This window comes from Nicotiana sylvestris, chromosome 3 (genome assembly GCF_000393655.2).
Source record: "Nicotiana sylvestris chromosome 3, ASM39365v2, whole genome shotgun sequence".
In the NCBI taxonomy this organism is placed as follows: domain Eukaryota; kingdom Viridiplantae; phylum Streptophyta; class Magnoliopsida; order Solanales; family Solanaceae; genus Nicotiana; species Nicotiana sylvestris.
This window is the reverse complement of record NC_091059.1, coordinates 24,732,845-24,754,957: the sequence shown is the minus strand read 5'-3', so window position 1 is coordinate 24,754,957 and position 22,113 is coordinate 24,732,845. Positions and strand designations below refer to the sequence as shown.

Below are 22,113 nucleotides of genomic sequence, written 5' to 3'. Positions count from 1 at the left end.
CCTCCCGCCTTTAACATAAAATTTGAGAATTTTAATTGGCAAATCATTTTTGGCCACAAAGGCACTTTATGGCTGAAATAAAAATAATATTGTTGCCAATAATATAATTTAATAATGTAACTGATAATAGGTGAATTTAACTATAATCAGGCCCTAAATAACCACTTTCTTGCATAGTTTTAATAATAAAAGTGATAACAAAATGCTCTTATTAGTGCTTTTCATGATTTGCATGTTATAAATGACTAAGGAAGGCTAGGGAGCACTTTTGGAGTCAAAAATAATGAAGAAAGAGAGGCCAACCGTGAAATGTCCCAAGTGAACCAACAGGCTGAAGAATCAGAAAAATGACTCTGCCGCGGTTCCACCGCGACCGCGGCAGAACCGCGGTGACGGATGCTCGCGGACAGAAGGAGATTCAGAGGAGCTGTTTGGCCGCGGTTCCACCGCGATCGCGACAGAACCGCGGCAGGAGGCGGAAATTTCAGGGACTAAAGTGCAAAACACGGGATTTTTAGCCCAAAACCCCGATTTTAAACACTAGACTTCGCCCAGGAGAGGCATGTATTGATTTTTAGAGTATCTTGGAAGAAAAACAATTGTGAGAGATCACCCAAAACATCTTTCTTCTTTTCTTTGATTTTGTTTGCTCGTTTATAATGGATCTTATCTTAGTTTGTTTACCCATAGTTATGAGTAGCTAAATCTTTTGTCTAAGGTTTTGATGGAACCTATTGGGGGATGAACTTCTTGTTTATGTGAATACAAATTGCTAGTTTCAATCTTTATTTATTCAACTATGCTCTTGTTGTAGTTAATTGACAGGATCCTCAATTAGTTGTGCCTATTTAGTGTGCATAACTCGGGAGAGAGTGCATATGTAGGTTATTGTTGAATAACACCACTCCTACAGTATAAGAGGAATCTATAACTACGGGTTTAAAGGCGGGATTAGGGATAACGAAGCCTTGGGTGCAATCTTAAGTGAACTGTGTTAATTAAAGCTAACTAATGTATCTCGGGAGAGTGAAATAGTATATTACTATGATTACTCGGGAGAGATTTACGGTAAGAAAAGTGTTCATGATTGATAGAGGTGTGTTGGGAAATTTGTATGAAGCATAAACAGAAGGGATTCCATCAATAGGGGAAATCTTTACCTTAGCTTTTTCTCATCATTGTTTACAACCTTAGCATTTTAGTTTACAACTTGTTATTTACTTGCAATCTTAGTGAGTAAAGAAACCTTCAACTGTGATTCAAAAGTTTGGGAAATTGGTTCTTAAGAGTTTAGCGGGTCTAAAGATTGTGATTGATAGGTTAACTCTCTGTGGATTCGACCCTGGGCGTAATACTCGGGTTATATTTGCAACGTCCGCAGAGTCCTTTTTATAAGGCATAGTTGGGCGTGATCAAATTTTGGCGCCGTTGCCGGGGAGTTAACGGAATTATCAATTACCATTGATAGAAATACAAAAATTCTTAGTGTAAGCAGTTTCTCTACACCCAATTTTTTATTGAAACTTTTGACGGTTGTTGACTTGGTTGCACAGGTGTATGCCTAGAAACTCTACCAGGACTGGAGAACTACTTGAAGGACTCTCAGACCCTGAGAAAATATTCAGGGCATTGAACCGTGTCAACAGAAGACTTCAACCACCTCAACACATAGACAAATTCGAAGCTGACATGGGAGACACAATCGACCCCAACGGAAACGGCAGACATGAGCAAGTCAACTTGAATGTCAAAGAAGCGGCACCTCTGGTGCCCGAGGGTGCACTGTATGACTGGGCACAACCCACAGCTGACAATCTGGCCACTGACATTGTTGTGCCCGCGATACAAGCTGAATCGTTCCAGATCACAAACAACATGTTGCACTTACTGCAAAACAAGGGACTCTTCTCTGGGACACAACTTGAAGATCCTCAGCAACACCTGAAGAACTTCTTGTCAATTTGCAAGACCCAGAGGCAGCCCAATGTCACTCCAGAGGCAATCAGGCTATTATTGTTCCCATTCTCGGTGACAGGAGCTGCACAAGTTTGGCTAAACTCACTCCCCATAAATTCTATAGCAACGTGGGATGAGTTAGTCAAGCAGTTTCATAACAAGTTTCATCCACCCAACAAAACTGCCCAACAAATTGATGAGATCGTGAGCTTCAAGTAGAAACCGATGGAGACACTACATGAAACATGGGGCAGGTTCAAAGGAATGTTGGTTATGTGTCCACATCATGGTATTCCAGAACAGATGTTGGGACAACGATTTTATATGGGACTGTCAGATGGGTTGAAGAATATTGTGGATGCCTCAGCTGGTGGGGCATTCCTGAGCAAGACATGGAGTGAAGGTCAAAGTTTACTAGATAAAATGGCACAGAATTCGGGATGGACATCCAGGAATGCACCCATCACTCCAGTGGTGCACTCAGTGCTTCTTGATCCTTCAAACACTATGGCTGAAAATATGGCGACTCTCCTGACACAAATGAGCATCCTCACCAAAAAGGTGGAGGAATTAGGGCAGAAGCAGCAGGTACACATAGTAGATACCACCAATGGGGGCCTGTGCACATCTTGCATTAGTCAGCCAATTGGTAATCCTTGGAATACAGAGCTTGATCATCATCATCAGCACCCTGAAGATATGAATTATGTTGCTAACTATGGGGGTCAGAGACAGGGAAATCAGAACTGGGGTCAGCAAACTCAGCAGCAGTACAGATCACCTCAGCCACAATATAACGCCGGAAACATGGGAGGTATGAGACCTCCCAACAATATGGCACCGTATCCTAGACCACAGGGGTACAACAATCAACAGCAGGGGTACCACCCTCCTCAGCAGCAGCATGGTGGAAGACAGGATGATGGGTTTGCTAGACTGGAAGCAATGATGCAGCAGATTATTGGGTCCATTGCGAAGATAAACGAGAGAGTAGATGCACATGACGCAGCTATCAAAAATATTGAAGTTCAAGTGGGCCAAATTTCAATGTCTCTGAACAATCGTCCTTAAGGGACGCTACCTGCAGATACCCAAATCAATCCTAAAGATCAGGTCCCGAAACAGCTGATGGCGGTGAGTCTCCGTAACGGCAGGGATCTCGACGAAGAGCAAGAGAGAGCTCGTGACAATATACAGGCTGAGATACTCATTCAGGTACCCATTGAGCTGGATGAATCCACAAGGCTGACAGATGTGACAATCCAGACTGCTCAGGAAGAAAAGAATACTCAGCACGAGACCGAGAAAGTTGCTGAAGCAGTTGAAGAGCCGGTAGTAGAGATAGTAGCTGAGAAAGAAAAGTCCCAAGAGATTGGGAAGAAAAGACCTCCTGCTCCATTTCCACAGAGGTTAGCTAAGTATCAAAAGGAGGAGCAGTACAAAAAGTTCTTTGAGATGCTCATGCAAATTCAGGTTAATATTCCATTGATTGAAGCTTTAAAGGAGATGCCTGGATACGCAAAAATGATGAAAGATTTAATGTCCCGAAAATTTGACTTCCAAGACTTGGCCACAGTGACACTTACTCAGACGTGCAGTGCAGTTGTAACTAGACCTGTTGCTGAAAAGCTCTCTGATCCAGGGAGTTTTACTATTCCATGCACTATTGGAAACTTCGCTTTTGCGAAAGCACTTTGCGATTTAGGGGCCAACATTAATCTTATGCCCCTGGTCATTTACAAGAAGTTGGGCATAGGGAGAGCTGCACCCACCTCTATGTTGCTACAGCTGGCTGACAAGACTGTGAAGCGTCCGTTTGGGATCCTAGATGATGTACTTATTCAGGTAGGGAAATTCGTGTTCCCTGCAGATTTTGTAATATTGGATTGCAAGGTGGATGAAGAAATTCCTATCATCTTAGGAAGATCTTTATTGGCCAAGGGGAGAGCTCTTATTGATTGTGAGACCGGGGAGCTTAAGATGAGGCTCAATGACGAAGAGATTATATTCAATGTGCAGAAATCTATGAGGCGCCCAAGTGAGTTCACAAATTGCTCTCTTATTGATGCCGTGGATGTAATCATACAGTCTGATGATGAAGTGTTGACGATTGAGGATCCCCTCGCTGCATGTTTGACGAATTTGGAGGAAGTGAACGGTGAGCACTTGGCAGAATGGGTGTTGGCATTGGAAGGTAGAGGGTTCTGGGAAAGAAATCTAGGGTTTGAGCCCCTACACTTAGAAAAGAGGGAGACTCCTCCAGCTAAGCCATCCATTGAAGAACCACCGAAGCTGGAACTAAAGCCATTGCCAGGCCACCTCAGGTATGAATTTCTGGGACCTGACTCCACTCTACCTGTTATTATCTCATTTGGTTTGTTAGATGTGCAGGTCCAACAGCTTCTACAGGTATTGAAGGAGTGCAAAACTACTATTTGGTGGACCATGGCAGACATCAAGGGGATCAGCCCCGCTTGCTGCATGCATAAGATTCTGCTGGAAGAGGGGCACAAACCTTCCAGGGAACATCAGAGGAGGCTGAACCCAAATATGAAGGAAGTGATAAAGTGGTTAGATGCGGGAATTATTTTCCCAATCTAGGACAACATCTGGGTTAGTCCAGTTCAATGTGTGCCTAAGAAGGGGGGCATGACGGTTGTGAAGAATGACAACAATGAACTAATCTCAACGAGAACCGTCACAGGCTGGAGAATTTGCATGGATTATCGAAAGTTGAATCTAGCCACCAGGAAAGACCACTTCCCACTTTCCTTCATCGATGAGATGCTGGATAGATTGGCAGGGAGGTCACACTTTTGTTTTCTGGATGGGTACTCAGGGTAATTTCCATTGCACCTGAGGACCGAGAGAAGACCTCTTTCACATGCCCTTATGGCATTTATGCCTTTAGGAGGATGCCCTTTGGCCTATGCAATGCACCCGCCACATTCCAATGGTGCATGATGGCCATATTCACTGACATGGTTGAAGATGTAATGGAGGTGTTCATGGATGACTTCTCAGTGGTGGGAAGTTCATTTGATGAGTGCCTAGTGAATCTGACGCGTGTGCTGAAACGGTGCATCGAGACTAATCTGGTGCTGAACTGGGAGAAGTGCCATTTCATGGTATAAGAAGGCATATTCTTGGGGCACCGGGTGTCAAACAAGGGAATAGAAGTAGATCGAGCAAAGGTTGATGTAATAGCAAAGCTGCCTCCACCAACTTCGGTCAAAGCAATCAGAAGTTTTCTTGGACATGCCGGTTTCTACCGGCGGTTCATAAAAGACTTCTCCAAAATCACCAAACCTCTCTGTAAGTTATTAGAGAAAGATCACCCATTTGTATTTTCTGATGATTGCAGGATAGCGTTTGAGGAGTTGACGCAGAGGCTGGTCACAACACCCATCATTGTTGCCCCCAACTGGGAGCAACCATTCGAACTAATATGTGACGCTAGTGACTACACAGTGGGGGTAGTGCTGGGCGAGCGGAAGGACAAATTGATGCACCCTATCTACTATGCCAGTAAAACGCTGAGTAGAGCCCAGTTGAACTATACGGTGACTGAAAAGGATATGCTAGCTGTGGTGTTCGCATTCGACAAGTTCCGATCCTACCTGATAGAATCAAAGGTAATCGTCTACACTGACCATGCCGCTTTCAGATACTTAATAGAAAAGAAAGACTCTAAGCCACGCCTGATTCGTTGGGTGTTGCTGCTGCAAGAGTTCGATCTTGAAATACGTGACCACAAGGGCACTGAGAATCAAGTCGCTGATCATTTATCACGACTTGAGGGAGCTGAAAATGCAATTGAAGTTGAGGAAATTCTGGAAACTTTTCCAAACGAGAAACTGCTCGCCATAACTCATCAGGAAGCGCCATGGTATGTGGACTTGGCCAATTACCTAGCCAGTGGTATAGTTCCTCACGACCTTTCATCGGTCCAGAGGAAGCGATTTTTTCGCGAAAGCCGCTTGTACTATTGGGACGAGCCCTATCTCTTTAGAATATGCCTGGATAACATGATCCGGAGATGCATCTCCGAGATAGAACAATCGTCTATTTTGCAGGCTTGTCATGCATCGGCTTATGGTGGACACTTTGGAGGGATCAGGACAGCAGCAAAGGTGCTAGAAGCCGGATTTTTTTGGCCGACTGTGTTTAAAGATGCTCACTCATGGGTGAAGGGTTGTAATGAATGTCAATGCACCAGGAACATTTCTCGGCGCCATGAGATGCCCATGAACCCAATTCAGGAGATAGAAGTGTTCGACGTCTGGGGGATTGATTTCATGGGTCCCTTCGTCAGCTCCTATGGCAATAAGTACATCCTTGTTGTTGTAGACTATGTGTCCAAGTGGGCGGAAGCTGTAGCGTTGCCCACCAATGATGCGAAAGTGGTGGTGGGGTTTCTAAAGAAGAACATATTCACCCACTTTGGGACACCACGTGCGATTATCAGCGACGGAGGCACTCACTTCTGCAATAGAGCCTTCAAGAAGTTGCTTATAAAATACGATGTGTGCCACAAGGTGGCTACCCCATACCACCCGCAAACTAGTGGGCAGGTTGAGGTATCCAACAGGGAAATCAAGAGTGTGTTAACAAAAACTGTGAATGCCACAAGAACTGATTGGGCAAGGAAGCTAGATGATGCACTCTGGGCCTACAGAACAGCTTTCAAGACACCAATTGGTATGTCACCATACAAGTTAGTGTTTGGGAAGGCCTGTCACTTACTTGTAGAACTCGAGCATAAAGCGTGGTGGGTACTCAAACAACTAAACTTAGACATGGAAGTTGCAGGCACGTCAAGAGTCACAGAATTGCATGAGCTCGAGGAGTTCAGGTATCTTGCTTTTGAGAGCACAAGGCTATATAAAGAGAGAATGAAGAGGCTACACGATCAGAACATTGTTGAGCAAAATTTCAAACCTGGGGACATGGTACTACTATACAACTCAAGACTGAGGTTGTTCCCGGGCAAGCTGAAGTCACTATGGTCTGGACTATTTCGGGTAGTTGAAGTTTTCCAGTCAGGAGCGGTTGACGTCGCCACTGAGGATGACTCTCATATATTTAGAGTCAGTGGTCAGAGATTAAAGTTGTATGTGGGTATGAGCGAGCCCAAGGAAGGGTCTCAACTGCATTTGACTGAACCGCGAAGGTCGAGCAAGCTTTAACTGCACTCATCTGGGTCGTGATACGACGTTAAATCAGGCGCTGCATGGGAGGCAACCCATGAAATTGTTGTAAGTGTAACTCTCCCTAAAATTTAAAAAAAAAAAAAAAATCAGAGACGCGGTCAGACCGCGGTTCCACCGCGACCGCGGTCAAACCGCGGTACTGACCCTTCTCTGAACCCAGGCCGTCACGGTTACACCGCGATCGCGATACAACCGCGGTCAGAGAGACCCTCTGAACTTGGTCTACCACGGTCCTACCGCGACCGCGGTAGAACTGCGGCAGACGCAGACGGGGTCCAGGTAAGTTTTTCATTTTAAATTTTTCTCTTTTCACCTTTTACCCAAAATACCCCCACCTACTACTAACCCCCCCCCCCCCAATTCGCCCAGCTTTAGAAAAACACCCCCACAATCCCTTCTCTCTCTAATTTCTCTCCCACTTCTCTCTATCTTCTCTCTTCTCTTCTCCTCTTCACATCACTCCATTACCATCCCCCCTACTATCCACCTTCTTCATCCACTTTCCCTCAACCAAACAAGTAAGTTGCTCTTTCTCTATCTCTATTTCATCTTCTAACTTAGTATACTTTAGCATGATTGTAGTTAGTTTAACCCTAGGTAAGGTTAGTATAACTTTTGTCAATTTTTGCTTTCTTTCATGTTTTTTTTTGTGATTTGGTACTGTTGTGAAATTGTTTGGTGTCATAGTGTGTGGGCCTTCATGGTGTTTATGATGTTTTAGCCTAGAAATCATTTTTTTGGGGTGTAGTTGTATTATGCACCATGTGGGTCGAAATATTGGAATTTTTGTGATGTTATACTTGGTGATTGGGGGTGTTGTCACTGTTTGATAATATGTGCAGGAGTAGTGTGGGGTGGTGTAGGCTGAATGTTGTATGTAGTTCTGTTGTGAGGCCTCTGTGGAGATTGTCACCTTTCCTACCTTGCTTGTGTGGCTAGTCTGCCAAGATAAACTCAATGGGGATGGTGTTTTGGTGCTATCGGGTGGCAAAGTCTGAGTACCCATCTGACAGACACTAATTAGGATGAATTTAATGGTTATGAATTTTCCTGACTCATTGCAGGTATTATGGCCCGTAAAAAGCAAAAGATAGGGGCAGACACCTCCCAACAGCCGATATATGACGAGTCCCGGTTTGAATCGGAACGAGCAGAGGATGATTTTAATGCCAAGGCTGGTAAGAACTTCATTCAGGAGTTGCAAATTGACCGGGAAGACCTCCGCGTGGAACAGGAGGAAATGTATGAAGAAATTCGACGTCGATAAATGGAATTCCTCTTTGATGATCCCGGCCCAGCGAACCGGATGATGGTTAGGGAGTTCTACGCGAACTGCCCAGCACATATGCTGCGGGAGGTGACTGTGCGGGGCACAGGGGTAGATGCTTCAATTGAAACTATCCGCCATGTATTGAGGCTACCCCGGTTCACGGGCGATATTGACTACTACCACGACAGACCAGGGGTCACGTGGGAAGTTATGACTGATGTACTTTGTGCTGGTGGGCGACCAACCTGGATCAAGGACCACATTACCCTGAACTCCAACTCTTTCACGCACTTGGCTAAGTGTTGGTTGACTGTCATCTGCAGCTGGTTCATGCCCTCCAGCAACACCACCGACGTGAACTTCAACAGAGCCCTATTGACTTGGTGCTTCGTGATGAAGAAGGATTTTGATGCAGCACAGGTAATTGGTGACGAAATGGTCCTGAGGGGACCGCTACTGTCAAAGGGATTTTACTTCCCTTCCTTGGTGACTGCACTGTGCTTACGGAGGAGGGTCCCCACTGATCCTGCTGATGGAGCAGTGGCACCTGAAGCACCATTCTGAGCTTCACGCATCAGAGTGGGCAGGGGCGCACGTACAACAATTGTGCTAGATGATGAGGCTGATGACCCGGTTCCTTTTACACCGTCCAGGAGATCTCTTGACAGTGCCGGACCCTCTCGGCACCCCCATACTGGGGCAGGCTTTGCCAGATCTCAGTCTACCAGGCCTATGCTGCGTTCCATGGAGGAAGAGGTCGCGGATCTCCGCACCTCAGTGGATGGCCTACACACACGGATGGATGCCATGTCTTAGAGGCAGGCCCGGTTTGAGAACAGGTTCATGGCCTGGTTCCGTGCTTTGGGGAGAGCTTGCCATGTAGACCCTAGCACAGTCTCCGACTCTGATTGAGTCTTAGGGAAGTCTTCTTACCCTTCTGCTCTTTACTTTCTTGATATGACATGGGGACATGCCATGACTTTAAGTGTGGGGTGGGAGACTAGCTCTAGTTATATTTGTACTGTACATAGACATTGTGTGTTGTAGCATGAAATTGATGTTGCTATTTCTTTTAAGGTAGAGGACTCTTCCTGAGGACGGACCACTGGGACAGTACTCTTGAGGTAAGTAGTCCATGAAGATTTTTTTTATTTTATTTATTTTTCTTTTTAGGTAGTGTAGTAAGTCCCCCTTGGTTTTTCTTTTAGCCAAGGTTCTTTTCCAAGGGTTTTTCTTGAACCGAGTTAGGTAGAGTTTTCTTTTGTAGTTAAGACTAAGATGGGTAAAGGCTAGAATGCTACCTCTGATGTACACACCTGCAACCAACTAAAATGAACCTGAGAGTGTGACGTGTAGGCTCAGTTGTGGACTTGTAAATCTATGCCTTAATTTTGCACATCTTGCTTTGCTTGAACGCTCGTATGAGTGTGTTGATAGACTGATCCCGAACGAGTTACATGCTAAGTGAGTGTGAGATTTTACTTGCATTAGCTTCACCCGGCTCGAACCAACCAACTGGATATCTACACTGCCTCCCATACAAAGCTTCATATGGAGCCATCTCAATACTCGACGGGTAGCTGTTGTTATAAGCAAACTCTGCAAGCGGTAGAAACTGATCCCATGACCCTCCGAAATCAATAACATAAGCACGCAATATGTCCTCCAATATCTGAATAGTGCGCTCGGACTGCCCGTCCATCTGAGGGTGAAAAGTTGTGCTCAACTCAACCTGAATACCCAACTCTCGCTGCACAGACCTCCAAAACTGCGAAGTAAACTGAGTGCCCCTATCTGAGATGATGGAAACTGGGACACCATGCAAATGAACTATCTCCCGAATATAGATCCCAGCCAACCGCTCTAAAGAATAGGTAGTACACACAGGAATGAAGTGCGCAAACTTGGTTAGCCGATCCACAATCACCCAAATAGCATTGAACTTCTTCAAAGTCCCCAAGAGTCCAACTACAAAGTCCATAGTGATCCTCTACCACTTCCACTCTGGAATATCCATCTGCTGAAGCAAGCCACCCGGTCTCTGATTCTCATATTTCACCTGCTGACAATTGAGACACCGAGCTACAAATCCTACAATGTCTTTCTTCATTCTCCTCCACCAATAATGCTGCCTCAAATCCTGATACATCTTCGTGGCACCCAGATGAATGGAATACCGCGAGCTATAGGCCTTCTCCAAAATCAACTCCCGAAGCCCATCCACATTGGGCACACAAATCCGGCCCTGCATCCTCAACACCCCATCATCACCAATGGTCACATCTCTAGCATCATCATGCTGAACTCTATCCTTAAGGACAAGCAAATGCGGATCATCATACTGGCACTCTCTGATGTGATCATATAAGGAAGACCGAGAAACCACACAAGCCAATACCTGACTGGGCTTTGAAATATCTAACCTCATGAACCGATTGGCCAAGGCCTGAACATCAACTGCAAGAGGTCTCTCCCCAACTAGAATATATGCCACACTCCCCATACTCATCGCCTATCAACTCAAAGCATCGGCCACCACATTGGCCCTTCTCGGATGGTACAATATAGTGATATCATAATCCTTAAGCAACTCTAACCACCTTCGCTACCTCAAATTGAGATCCTTCTGTTTGAACAAGTGTTAGAGGTTGCGATGATCAGTAAACACCTCACAAGACACACCATACAAGTAATGCCTCCAAATCTTCAACGCGTGAACTATGGCAGCCAACGCCAAATCATGAACGGGATAGTTCTTCTCATGGGGTTTCAACTGACGAGAAGCATAAGCAATAACTCTACCCTCCTACATCAATACACACCCAATACCAACTCTCAAAGCATCACAATACACGACATATGAACTTGAAGCTTATGGCAAGACTAACATTGGAGTTGTGGTCAAGGCTGTCTTTATGCGACAGCCTAAATACAGACGTCTCCGTATCGATCTGCGAGACTTTATTAAACCTGCTCATGACTCATGAGACCTATGTAACTCAGGCTCTGATACCAACTTGTCACGACCCTAAACCAGAACCCGGTCGTGATGGCGTCTCTCCTGAAGACGCCAGCCGACACTTCCATTTCAGTTTTTGAGCATTCAAACAATACAAATTTAAGTCTAAAACATGATAATTAATCCAAAAGTGAACAGTTATTAGTACAGTTGCGGAAGATAAACCCAACACAGCCCGATACCGGGGTGTCACTAGTCATGAGCATCCAAAAATCCAGAATAAGACAAGAAAGTCTACAGAGTTCAATACAAATCTAAAATAAAGAGAAATTAGATAAGGGAAGAAGTGATGGGCTACGAACGCCGGCAGCTACCTAGAGAATCTTCGGATCTGCCGGAGCTGGATAGATCAACACACGGTAGCGGGATCAAACGCGCCCGAATCTGCATATAGGGTGCAGGGAGTAAAGTGAGTACTCCAACTCAGTGGGTAATAATCATAAATAAATAATGAAAGAAGGAAATCACGTAAGGCACATTACAGGCTATAATGAAGCAGTAAAGACATGTAAAAAAATCATTTTCAATTCAGTTTAAACTTGAGGAAATACCTTTTCAACAATTAAAGAGGTAAATGACAGGCAATAAGGAAAATAAACACATAAAGGATTGCCCCTCAGGCACAATGTTAACAATACCAGCCCCTCGGGCTATATCTCATATCACAATGGGTACTCGTGCTCACTAGGGCTGTGCAGACTCCTGGAGGGGCCCCTTACAACCCAAGCACAATATCAAGTCATCTCGTGGAATCATCACTAGGCCCTCGGCCTCATATCAACAAGCCACCTCGTGGCATACATATCTCAGGACCTCGGCCTCATAATCATAATCAGTGTTTCCTCACAACATAAGCCATCGACCTTACTTAGTCAGAATCTCACAGCCACTCGGGCAACAGTAAAACATAGTGCTCAGCCTAGAATATCATTTAAAATGTCATTTAAGTGTTAAAGCAGAGTAAACATGGCTGAGTTATGAAAAGCAGTAGAATATAGCATGATTGAGTTCAAGTATAAAGTCAAAACAATGAGAAAATATCAATAAAAATCCCCTAAGGGTTCAAATAGTTGGCACGAAGCCCAAATATGGCATTCAGCCCAAAACATGATGATAGCAAATAGTTTTCAGTCAAATACGCAGTAAAACAGTCATTCGGGATGGACTAAGTCACAATTCCCAACAGTGCATGACCCCACGCTCGTCATCTAACGTGTGTGTCACCTCAACATAGCACAATGATGTGCAAATCCGGGGGTTCATACCCTCAGGACATCATTTACAATCATTACTCACCTCAATCAGGTCCAAACTCTAGCCCGCGATGCCTTTGCCCCTCGAATGGGCCTTCACTCACGTCGAATCTATCCAAAATTAGAATCACGGCGTCAAAATATGCTAAGGGAACGAAGCCCAAGAAAAAATAATCAATTTACAACATAAATCCTGAAATTACCAAAACCCGACCCCTGGGCCCACGTCTTGGAATTCGATAATTTTTACATCAATAGATTCCTTATCTCCATACTAGTTCATACATACCAAAAGTTCTGAAATTCGACCTCAAATGGTCCTTCAAATCCTCAATCAAAGGTTTAAGTTTCCAAGCCCTAGTTTCCCCCAATTTTAACCCTTAATTTCCATTAATTATAGCTCTAATCCGTGAAATAATATCATAGGAACAAGTTTTAAGTCCAAAATCCTTACCTCAATGAAGTTCCCTTGAAATCCTTCTTCAAAATCGTCCAACAAGCTCCAAAGTCGACTTAAAAATGGTGGAATAGCTCAAAATCGCGAAGGAAACAATTTATATGTTCTGGCCCAGGGATTTCGCATATGCAGCCCAATTCCCGCATTTGTGGTACCGCATTTGCGGCCAAAAAACCGCTTCTGTGGTTTTCACTAAAGCGACCAAAATCGCATCTGCGATGCTCACTGCGCATCTGCGCCTTTGTAGGTGCGGTCCCACAACCGCATCTGCGGTTCCTGCCTTCCCAGCCATTTTCCGCTTATGCAGCCCCCTTCATGCATCTGCCGCATCGCACTTGCGGTCCCCAATCCGCAGGTGCGGAAACACCTGAAGTAGAAAATTTGCAGCTTCTCCAAAAATTCCAAACTCTCCGTCAACCATCCGAAATCACCCCGAGGCCCCCGGGACCTCAACCAAAAGCATCAACATATCCTAAAACCTTATTCAAACTTATACCAATCTTCAAAACACCTCAAACAACATCAGATCAACCAAAACTCGTCGGATTCAAGCCTAAGTTTCCAAAATCTTCTGAATTACGCTTTTGATCAAAAACCCAACCAAACCACATCCGAATGGCTTGAAATTTTGCAAACACATCCCAAATGACACAACGGAACTACTGCGACTCCTGGAATTCCATTCTGACCCCTATATCAAAATCTCACCTATCAACCGAAAATCGTCAAAATACCAACTTCGCCAATTTAAGCCTAAATCTACTCCGGATCTCCAAAACACATTTTGATCATGCTCCTAAGTCCCAAATCACTTGCCGAAGCTATCCGAACCATCGAAACTCACATTCGAGCCCTCTAACACATAAGTCAACATCTGGTTGACTTTTTCAATTTAAGCTTCCTCAAAAGAGACTTAGTGCCTCAACCTTACCAAATTCTTTCCGAACTCGAGCCAACCAACCCGATCACATATAGAACCGATAAACAAAGCAATGAGAAGCAGAAATGGGGAAAATAGAGCGATAACTCATGAGACGACTGGTCAGGTCGTCACAACTCGTTTAAGCCCGAGACCAGGGAGTTTGAGGCCTATGTGGTCCGATTCAAAGAAAGTGCCCGTTAGGACCGGGACCATTTGGGCCCGGGACCGACTCCTAAGTGGGCCGGTTCAACCGGTCCTAAACAGGACCAACGGCTAAATTTTAAAAAAAAATCATCTTTTAAAAATATGACCGTTGGCTATTGAAAATTAACTTTTATGGCCGCCAAAATAGTCATTGGATATTTATAAAATAGCCATTTACCACCCTCTCCAACTTTGTTTTAACCCCAAACTTTTTATAATTACACTTTTTCCCTATTTTCAACTATAAATACCCCCTCATTCTTTCATTTTTCTTCACCAAATCATCAGTCTCTCTCTAATTTTCTTCTAAAATTGGTTACTTTGTTGTTGCAACTTGTGTGAAAAATTGTGAAGTTGGTGATCAATTGAACTATTCAAGTAGTCAAGTCTTCAACGATAATTAATTTCAACAAGTTGTTCGTCAATTCGGTAAACTCATTCCACCTCTTTAGTTTTAATATTATATTTTTTTTTGTTTTATTTAATTATTTTGTATAATTATAATTAAGATGGCATATTCCTTAAAAAATGTTTAGTAAAAATAAGGAAAAATCCAAGAGTGGTGAATCTAGTGGCCAATATATTCCTCCTCTAATTCCCCGGCCTCCCCTACCCAAACCCCATACCCGCCCTCCACCTGCTCCTATTCTTGATAGTGATAATACTTTATTACAATTTACGGAGAGTCAATATGTGCATAATGTTGGTTGTGGTGAACGCTTAGATGATGAATATATGAACAACCTTTATGGTAATCCAACTATAGATGAAGAAGATGAGCAGGAAAGAGATTTAGATGAAACACAACCGGATGATGATGATACACCCACTAGTCATGTTACTCAAGTTAACCCAACTAATCCAAATGATGACTCGGTTGACCCCCCTGTTACTACCCCTACTTTTTATAGACAACCTTCTAAACGGGATGAAACATCTCTTGTTTGTCCATTTTTTTATTCAAATAAGAGAAAAAAATAAAGCTAAGTGTAAAACTTGTGGCAAAGAGTTAGCCTTTAACTATGTTGAGGGGGGAGTTTGAGAAGACACATAGTGATACACCTTCAAGATAAAGTTAATTATAATTAAATGAAAGTTGCAGCCGGGGGGACAAGTCTACCAAATCAGCCTGACCCTAGTCCGGGTTAAATCAATTTCAACCGGGAATTAACACTGTTATCGGTGATATTTCATACTATTTCGAACTGTTTAATTTATCTTGCAGATCTTGCAAATTTGTTTTCTCATTTTTCAGAGGGTGGGGAAATTTATGAAGTAGCTATTGATTCTATGAGAAAGAAATTTAAAAAATATTTTTTCCCTATTCCCCCTTTTTATGGTATTGCTGCCTTGTTAAATCCTACTATGAAATTAGGTGATCCTCAATATTGGTATCGATCTATTTATAATGGTTTAGCACTTGCACCTGAGGAGTTCTCTACACTTTCGGATGCACAAGCCTCATTTAAAATAAATGCTCTAACTATTTATAGTGCTTATCAAATTGCACTAGATAATGCTAGACCAGATATTTCAACTACTTCTTCTTCTAGTTCTCAATCATCTAAAAGAACTGCAGGAGTAAGAGCACTTAGTTCTTGGACCGAGTTCAGGGGCTCTCAAGGTTGTACCACTAGTGATTGTTCACAACTAAATGAGCTTGAAGTTTATTTGTCATAGGGACTTGAGCAGGAGAATCCCAACGGCTCATTTAATCATTTGGAATGGTGGAAGGGTAAAGAAAAACACTTTCCGATCCTTTCAAGGATTACCCGAGACATTTTAACCATTCAAGCTTCAACAGTGGCATCACAAAGCGCTTTCAGTCAAGCAAGGCTACAACTCGGTGATTATAGAGAGTCTATGAGGGAGAGCTTGGAAAAATCAGTATTTTTCAGAGATTGGATCCGTTCAGAACGAAGAAATTATGGACTTGCTGAATCACAACCAGAGGTAGACGAAGCTTACGAAGAAATGCTAGCTGAACTTGCGGAGGAAGCAGTGTATGGGCCTCCTCCAGAATCAACTTCCGAAGCCTATCTACATTGGGTACACATATCCGGCCCTGCATCCTCAACACCCCATCATCACCAATGGTCACATCTCTGGCATCATCGTGCTGAACTCTGTCCTTAAGGACAAGCAAATGAGGATCATCATACTGGCGCTCTCTGATGCGATCAAATAAGGAAGACCGAGAAATTACACAAGCCAATACCCGAATGGGCTCTGAAATATCTAACCTCACAAACCGATTGGCCAAAGCCTGAACGTCAACTGCAAGAGGTCTCACCCCAACTGGAATATATGTCAAACTACCCATACTCACCGTCTTCCGGCCCAAAGAATCGGCCACCACATTGGCCTTCCCCGGATGGTACAAAATAGTAATATCATAATCCTTTAGCAACTCCAACCATCTCCGCTGCCTCCAATTGAGATCCTTCTATATGAACAAGTACTGGAGCTATGATGATCAGTAAACACCTCACAAGACATACCATACAAATAATGTCTCCAAATCTTCAACGCGTGAACAATGGCAGCCAACTCCAAATCATGAACAGGGTAGTTCTTCTCATAGGGCTTCAACTGGCAAGTAGCATAGGCAATAACTCTACCCTCTTGCATCAACACACACCCAATACCAACTCTCGATGCATCACAATACATGGTATATAAACCTAAAGCTGATCGCAACACTAACACTGAAGATGTGGTCAAGGCAGTCTTGAGCTTCTGAAAGCTCTCCTCGCACTCATCCGACCACCAGAATAAATCACCCTCCTGATTCAACTTGGTCAAGGGCGATGCGATAGATGAAAATCCCTGAACAAATCGGCAGTAATAGCCCGCCAAACCAAGAAAGCTACGAATCTTTATGGCTGAAGACGGTCTGGGCCAACTTTAAACTGCCTCTATCTTCTTTGGATCAACTTGAATACCCTCGCTGGACACCACGTGCCCTATAAAAGCCACTGAACTGAGCCAAAACTCACACTTGGAGAACTTTGCATAAAGCTTTTTCTCCCTCAATCTATGTAACACAACTCTCAAATGCTCCGCATGTTCCTCCTGACTACGCGAATACACCAGAATATCATCAATGAAAACTATGACAAACGAATCGAGATAGGGCCGAAATACGTTGTTCATCAAATGCATGAACGCTGCTGGGGCATTGTTCAGCCCAAAAGACATCACCAAGAACTCATAATGTCACGACCCTAGTTCACCAACCGTGAACATGTCATGACGACACCTAGTCTCCGTGACCAGGTAAGCCTAACACTTACGGAAACATAATAATTGCGGAAAAATAGAATACCATATTTAATTATCTAAAAAGGAAATTGTACTGAATGCCGCTCGGCATATACGACTCAATATCTCAAGACTAAAACAATCCCAAAACCCGGAAACTCACGGGAAAACACAGGCTACAGAAATGTATAGTGAGGCTCCAAACTCCAGAATATCTAACAAACGGAAGGAAAGAGAACTAAGTACTAAAGATAGAATAAAGAGGGAGACTCGTCGGTCTGCGGACGCAGCAGATCTACCTCGAAGTCTCCATAGTCCTCCTGCCTCACTGATAGTGCGCCTGAGTAGAGGTACCTGGATCTGCACATGAAAAACATACGCAGAAGAGGTGTGAGTACACCACAGCAGTACTCAGTAAGTGTCAAGCCTAACCTCGGTTGGGTAGTGACGAGGAAGGTCAGGGCCCTACTGAGGTTATATAAAATATAAAGATGGCAGGATAAGATAAGCAGTGCAATTGAGAACCTACAGTAAAAATCTATGCAGGATAATAAGAGTACAATAACGGAAACAATGATGAAAGCAAACCATAAGGAAAGTAACCAGGGATCTCTAAGTATCTCGAGGATCTCTTAGTATCCTCAACATGTACTAGGGATCTCTTGGTATCCCGAGGATCTCTCGGTATCCTCAATATAAGCCAGGGATCTCTTGGTATCCTCAATATGTACTAGGGATCTCTTGGTATCCCGAGGATCTCTCAGTATCCTCAATATATGTGCGGGGGATCTCCCGGGAATCTAACCTGTAATCCCAAAGTAAATGTGCAGGGGGAATCTCCCGGGAATCTAACCCGTAGTCCCAAAGTAAATGTGTAGGGGGAGTCTCCCGGGAATCTAACCCGTAGTCCCAATTTAAAACACAGAGCAGCAACACAAGAATATTAAATTAAACGCTAATTTCGTACCAAGTAAACATTTACTTCTAGCCTAACATGCTTCACGTAATGCAATTCAGGCAATTTAAGCAAATAGGCAATTAAGTCAACTAAACATGCCTTTCTAGACTAGCAACATGCTAAATTCACAAGTAGAATAAAACAAGAAAAGAACTCAATTGAAATACTTAAGGAAAAACCGGATTTTCAACAATTAGCTCAAGTACGCGCTCGTCACCTCACGTACAGGGCATTTCAATTATCAAATATAGCACATCCTAAGGGGAAAGGTCCCCCACACAAGGTTAGACAAGCCACTTACCTCGAACCGACTCAAAATCAACTAGAAACCACGCTTTTGCCACGAGTATCCGACTCCAAATGACCCAAATCTAATCAATTCAATTGCATATCGTAAATATCATCTCAAACAAATGATCCTATGTTTTAATTCAAAGCTAATACGCGAAATTATGGAAAATGACCAAAACGCCCCAAGGGCCCACATCTCAGAATTGGTAAAAATTTATATTCCCAGAAACCTCGCACTCTCACGAGTCTAACCATACAAAAATTATACAATTCCGACACTATTTGGTCCTTTAAATCATCATTTTATATTTTTGAAAGGTTTCACAATTTTCTTCCCAAATTCCCTCTCAAATCACGAATTAAATGAAGAATTCAATGTTAGATTCATGTATTCTAGCCAAATCTGAGTTAAAATCACTTACCCCGATGAATTTCTTGAAAAACAATCGAAAAATCGCCAAAATCCGAGCTTTCTAGGTCAAAATATTAAATAAAACCCAAAACCTCGTATTTATAGGTACCCCTCAGGTTTCTAGCTACTGTGGGCCGCACCAAAACTCACGCGGTCCGCGCAAGCCAGTGCGGTCCGGGCAAAGGCAACGTGCGGCCGCACAGGCCTTCCTCTGCAGTGACAGGCTTTAGTATTTTGGCCATAACTTTTGCTACATTTGTCCAAATTGTGATATCCTTACCTTTATGGAAACTAGACACCAAGGGATACAACTTTCATTTTTGAATCACCTCAAACTTCCTTGTAGATCAAAAGATATGATATTCCGAAGTAGGACCAGCGGGAGGGCCCTTCACCGCGGCCGCGCCCCACTTTGTGCGGTCCGCGCGACACCTACCGCGGCCGCGACCGCTTTTGTGCGGTCCGCACAGCACTCAACGCGGGCGCACTAATTTTTGTGCGGACCGCGTGAGTGTGTTCTGGGGCCTGCAACCCCTGTAGACCTGCTACAGCTATGATTTTTTGCACTAAAACATTCCGGAACCTACCCGAAACTCCCGGAACTTCAAACCAATTATACCAACACATCCCATGACATCGTTCAAACTTGATCAATACTTCGGAATGCTTATAACAACATCAAATCACCAATTTCACATAGGATTCAAGCGTAAGAACTCCAAGAACTCTTAAATTATGTTTTCGATCAAAAACTGTATCAAATCTCGTCCGAATGACCTGAAATTTTGCACACACATCCCAAATGACATGACGGAGCTACTGAAACTTCCGGAATTCCATTCCGACCCTCGGATCAAAATCTCACTATCGGACCGGAAACTTCAAAAATTCAAACTTCGGCATTTCGGGCCTAAATTAGCTATTGACCTCCAAAACACATTCCGAACACGCTCCCAGCCCCAAATTCACCTAACGGAGCTAACGAAACTGTCAGATTTCCATTCCGAGGCTGTCTCCCCACTGTTCTAACTTCGGACAACTTTCTAACACTTAAGCTCTCATTTAGGGACTAAGTGTCCCAAAACTCCTCAAAACTAAACACCGAGCATCCCGGCAAATCACATTAGCAGAAATAAACTTGGGGAAAGCAGTTAATAGGGGATCGGGGCATTAATTCTTAAGATGACCGGACAGGTCGTCACATCCTCCTACACTTAAACATTCGTTCGTCCTCGAGCGAGCATAGATACATACCTGAAGTAGTGAAAAGATGAGGGTAATGGTTGCACATATCCTGCTCGGTCTCCTAGGTCGCCTCCTCGACCGGCTGGCCCCGCCACTGAACCTTTACCGAAGAAATGTTCTTTGACCTCAACTTTCTAACTTGCATGTTCAATATTGCCACTGGCTCCTCAACATCGGATAGATCCTTGTCCAGCCGGACTGAACTGAAATCCAGCATGTGCGACGGGTCACCGTGATACCTCTGGAGCATCGAAACATGAAATACTGGATGCACTCCTGCCAAGCTGAGAGGTAAGGCAAGCTCATAAGCAACCTCCCCAACTCGCCTCAATATCTCAAAAGGGCCAATAAACCTTGGACTCAACTTCCCTTTCTTCCCAAATCTCATGACGCCCTTTATAGGCGAAACCCGAAGCAGAACCCGCTCACCAACCATATAGGAAACATCACGAACTTTCCGGTCCGCGTAACTCTTCTGTCTGGATTGGGCTGTACGGAGTCTGTCTTGAATCACCTTAACCTTTTCCAAGGCACCCTGAACTAAGTCTGTGCCCAATAATCTAGCCTCGCCCGGATCAAACCAACCCACCGGAGATCTACATTGTCTCCCATATAAAGCCTCATACGGTGCCATCTGAATGCTAGACTGATAGCTGTTGTTGTAAGCAAACTCCGCCAATGGCAAGAACTGATCCCAAGACCCTCCAAACTCAATCACACACACGCGGAGCATATCCTCAAGAATCTGAATAGTGCGCTCGGACTGTCTGTCCGTTTGAGGGTGAAATGCTGTACTCAACTCTACCCGAGTACCTAACTCATGCTGAACGGCCCTCCAGAACCGTGATGTGAACTGAGTACCTCTAACTGAAATGATGGAAACCGGGATACCATGCAGACGAACAATCTCCCGGATATAGATCTCCGCCAACCACTCTGAGGAATAAGTAGTACACACAGGAATAAAGTGAGCGGACTTGGTCAGCCGATCCACAATCACCCAAATAGCATTGAAATTTCTCAAAGTCCGTGGGAGCCCAACTACAAAGTTCATGGTGATCCGCTCCCACTTCCACTCTGGAATCTCTATCTGTTGAAGTAAACCACCTGGTCTCTGGTGCTCACACTTCACCTATTGACAATTGAGGCACCGAGCTACAAATCCAACTATATCCTTCTTCATCCGCTTCCACCAATAGTGCTACCTCAAATCCTGATACATCTTCGTGGCACCTGGATGAATAGAATACCGCGAACTATGAGCCTCCTCCAATATCAACTCCCGAATACCATCAACATTGGGTACATAGACCCGACCCTGCATCCTCAATACCCCATCATCACCAATAGTCACATCTCTGGCATCACCGTGCTGAACCTTGTCCTTGAGGACAAGCAAATGAGGGTCATCATACTGCCTCTCCCTGATACGGTCAAACAAGGGAGAGCGAGAAACCACACAAGCTAGGACTCGACTGGGCTTCGAAAGGTCCAATCTCACAAACTGGCTGTCTAAGGCCTGAACATCCATTGCCATAGGCCTCTCTGATGCTGGTAGATATGCCAAACTCCCCAGGCTCTTAGCCCGGCGACTCAAAGCATCGGCCACCATATTAGCCGTTCCCGGGTGATACAAGATAGTGATGTCA

At 44.1% G+C, this 22,113-nt stretch overlaps 1 protein-coding gene across 1 annotated transcript; it reads left to right on the top strand.

Annotated features, from left to right (window-relative positions):
• The first annotated feature begins 3,084 nt into the window (after positions 1-3,084).
• On the top strand, positions 3,085-4,557 carry LOC138887153 (uncharacterized). The gene has a single exon (XM_070168869.1). The coding sequence runs from the start codon at positions 3,085-3,087 to the stop codon at positions 4,555-4,557; it is 1,473 nt and encodes a 490-aa protein (XP_070024970.1).
• The last annotated feature ends 17,556 nt before the right edge of the window (positions 4,558-22,113 follow it).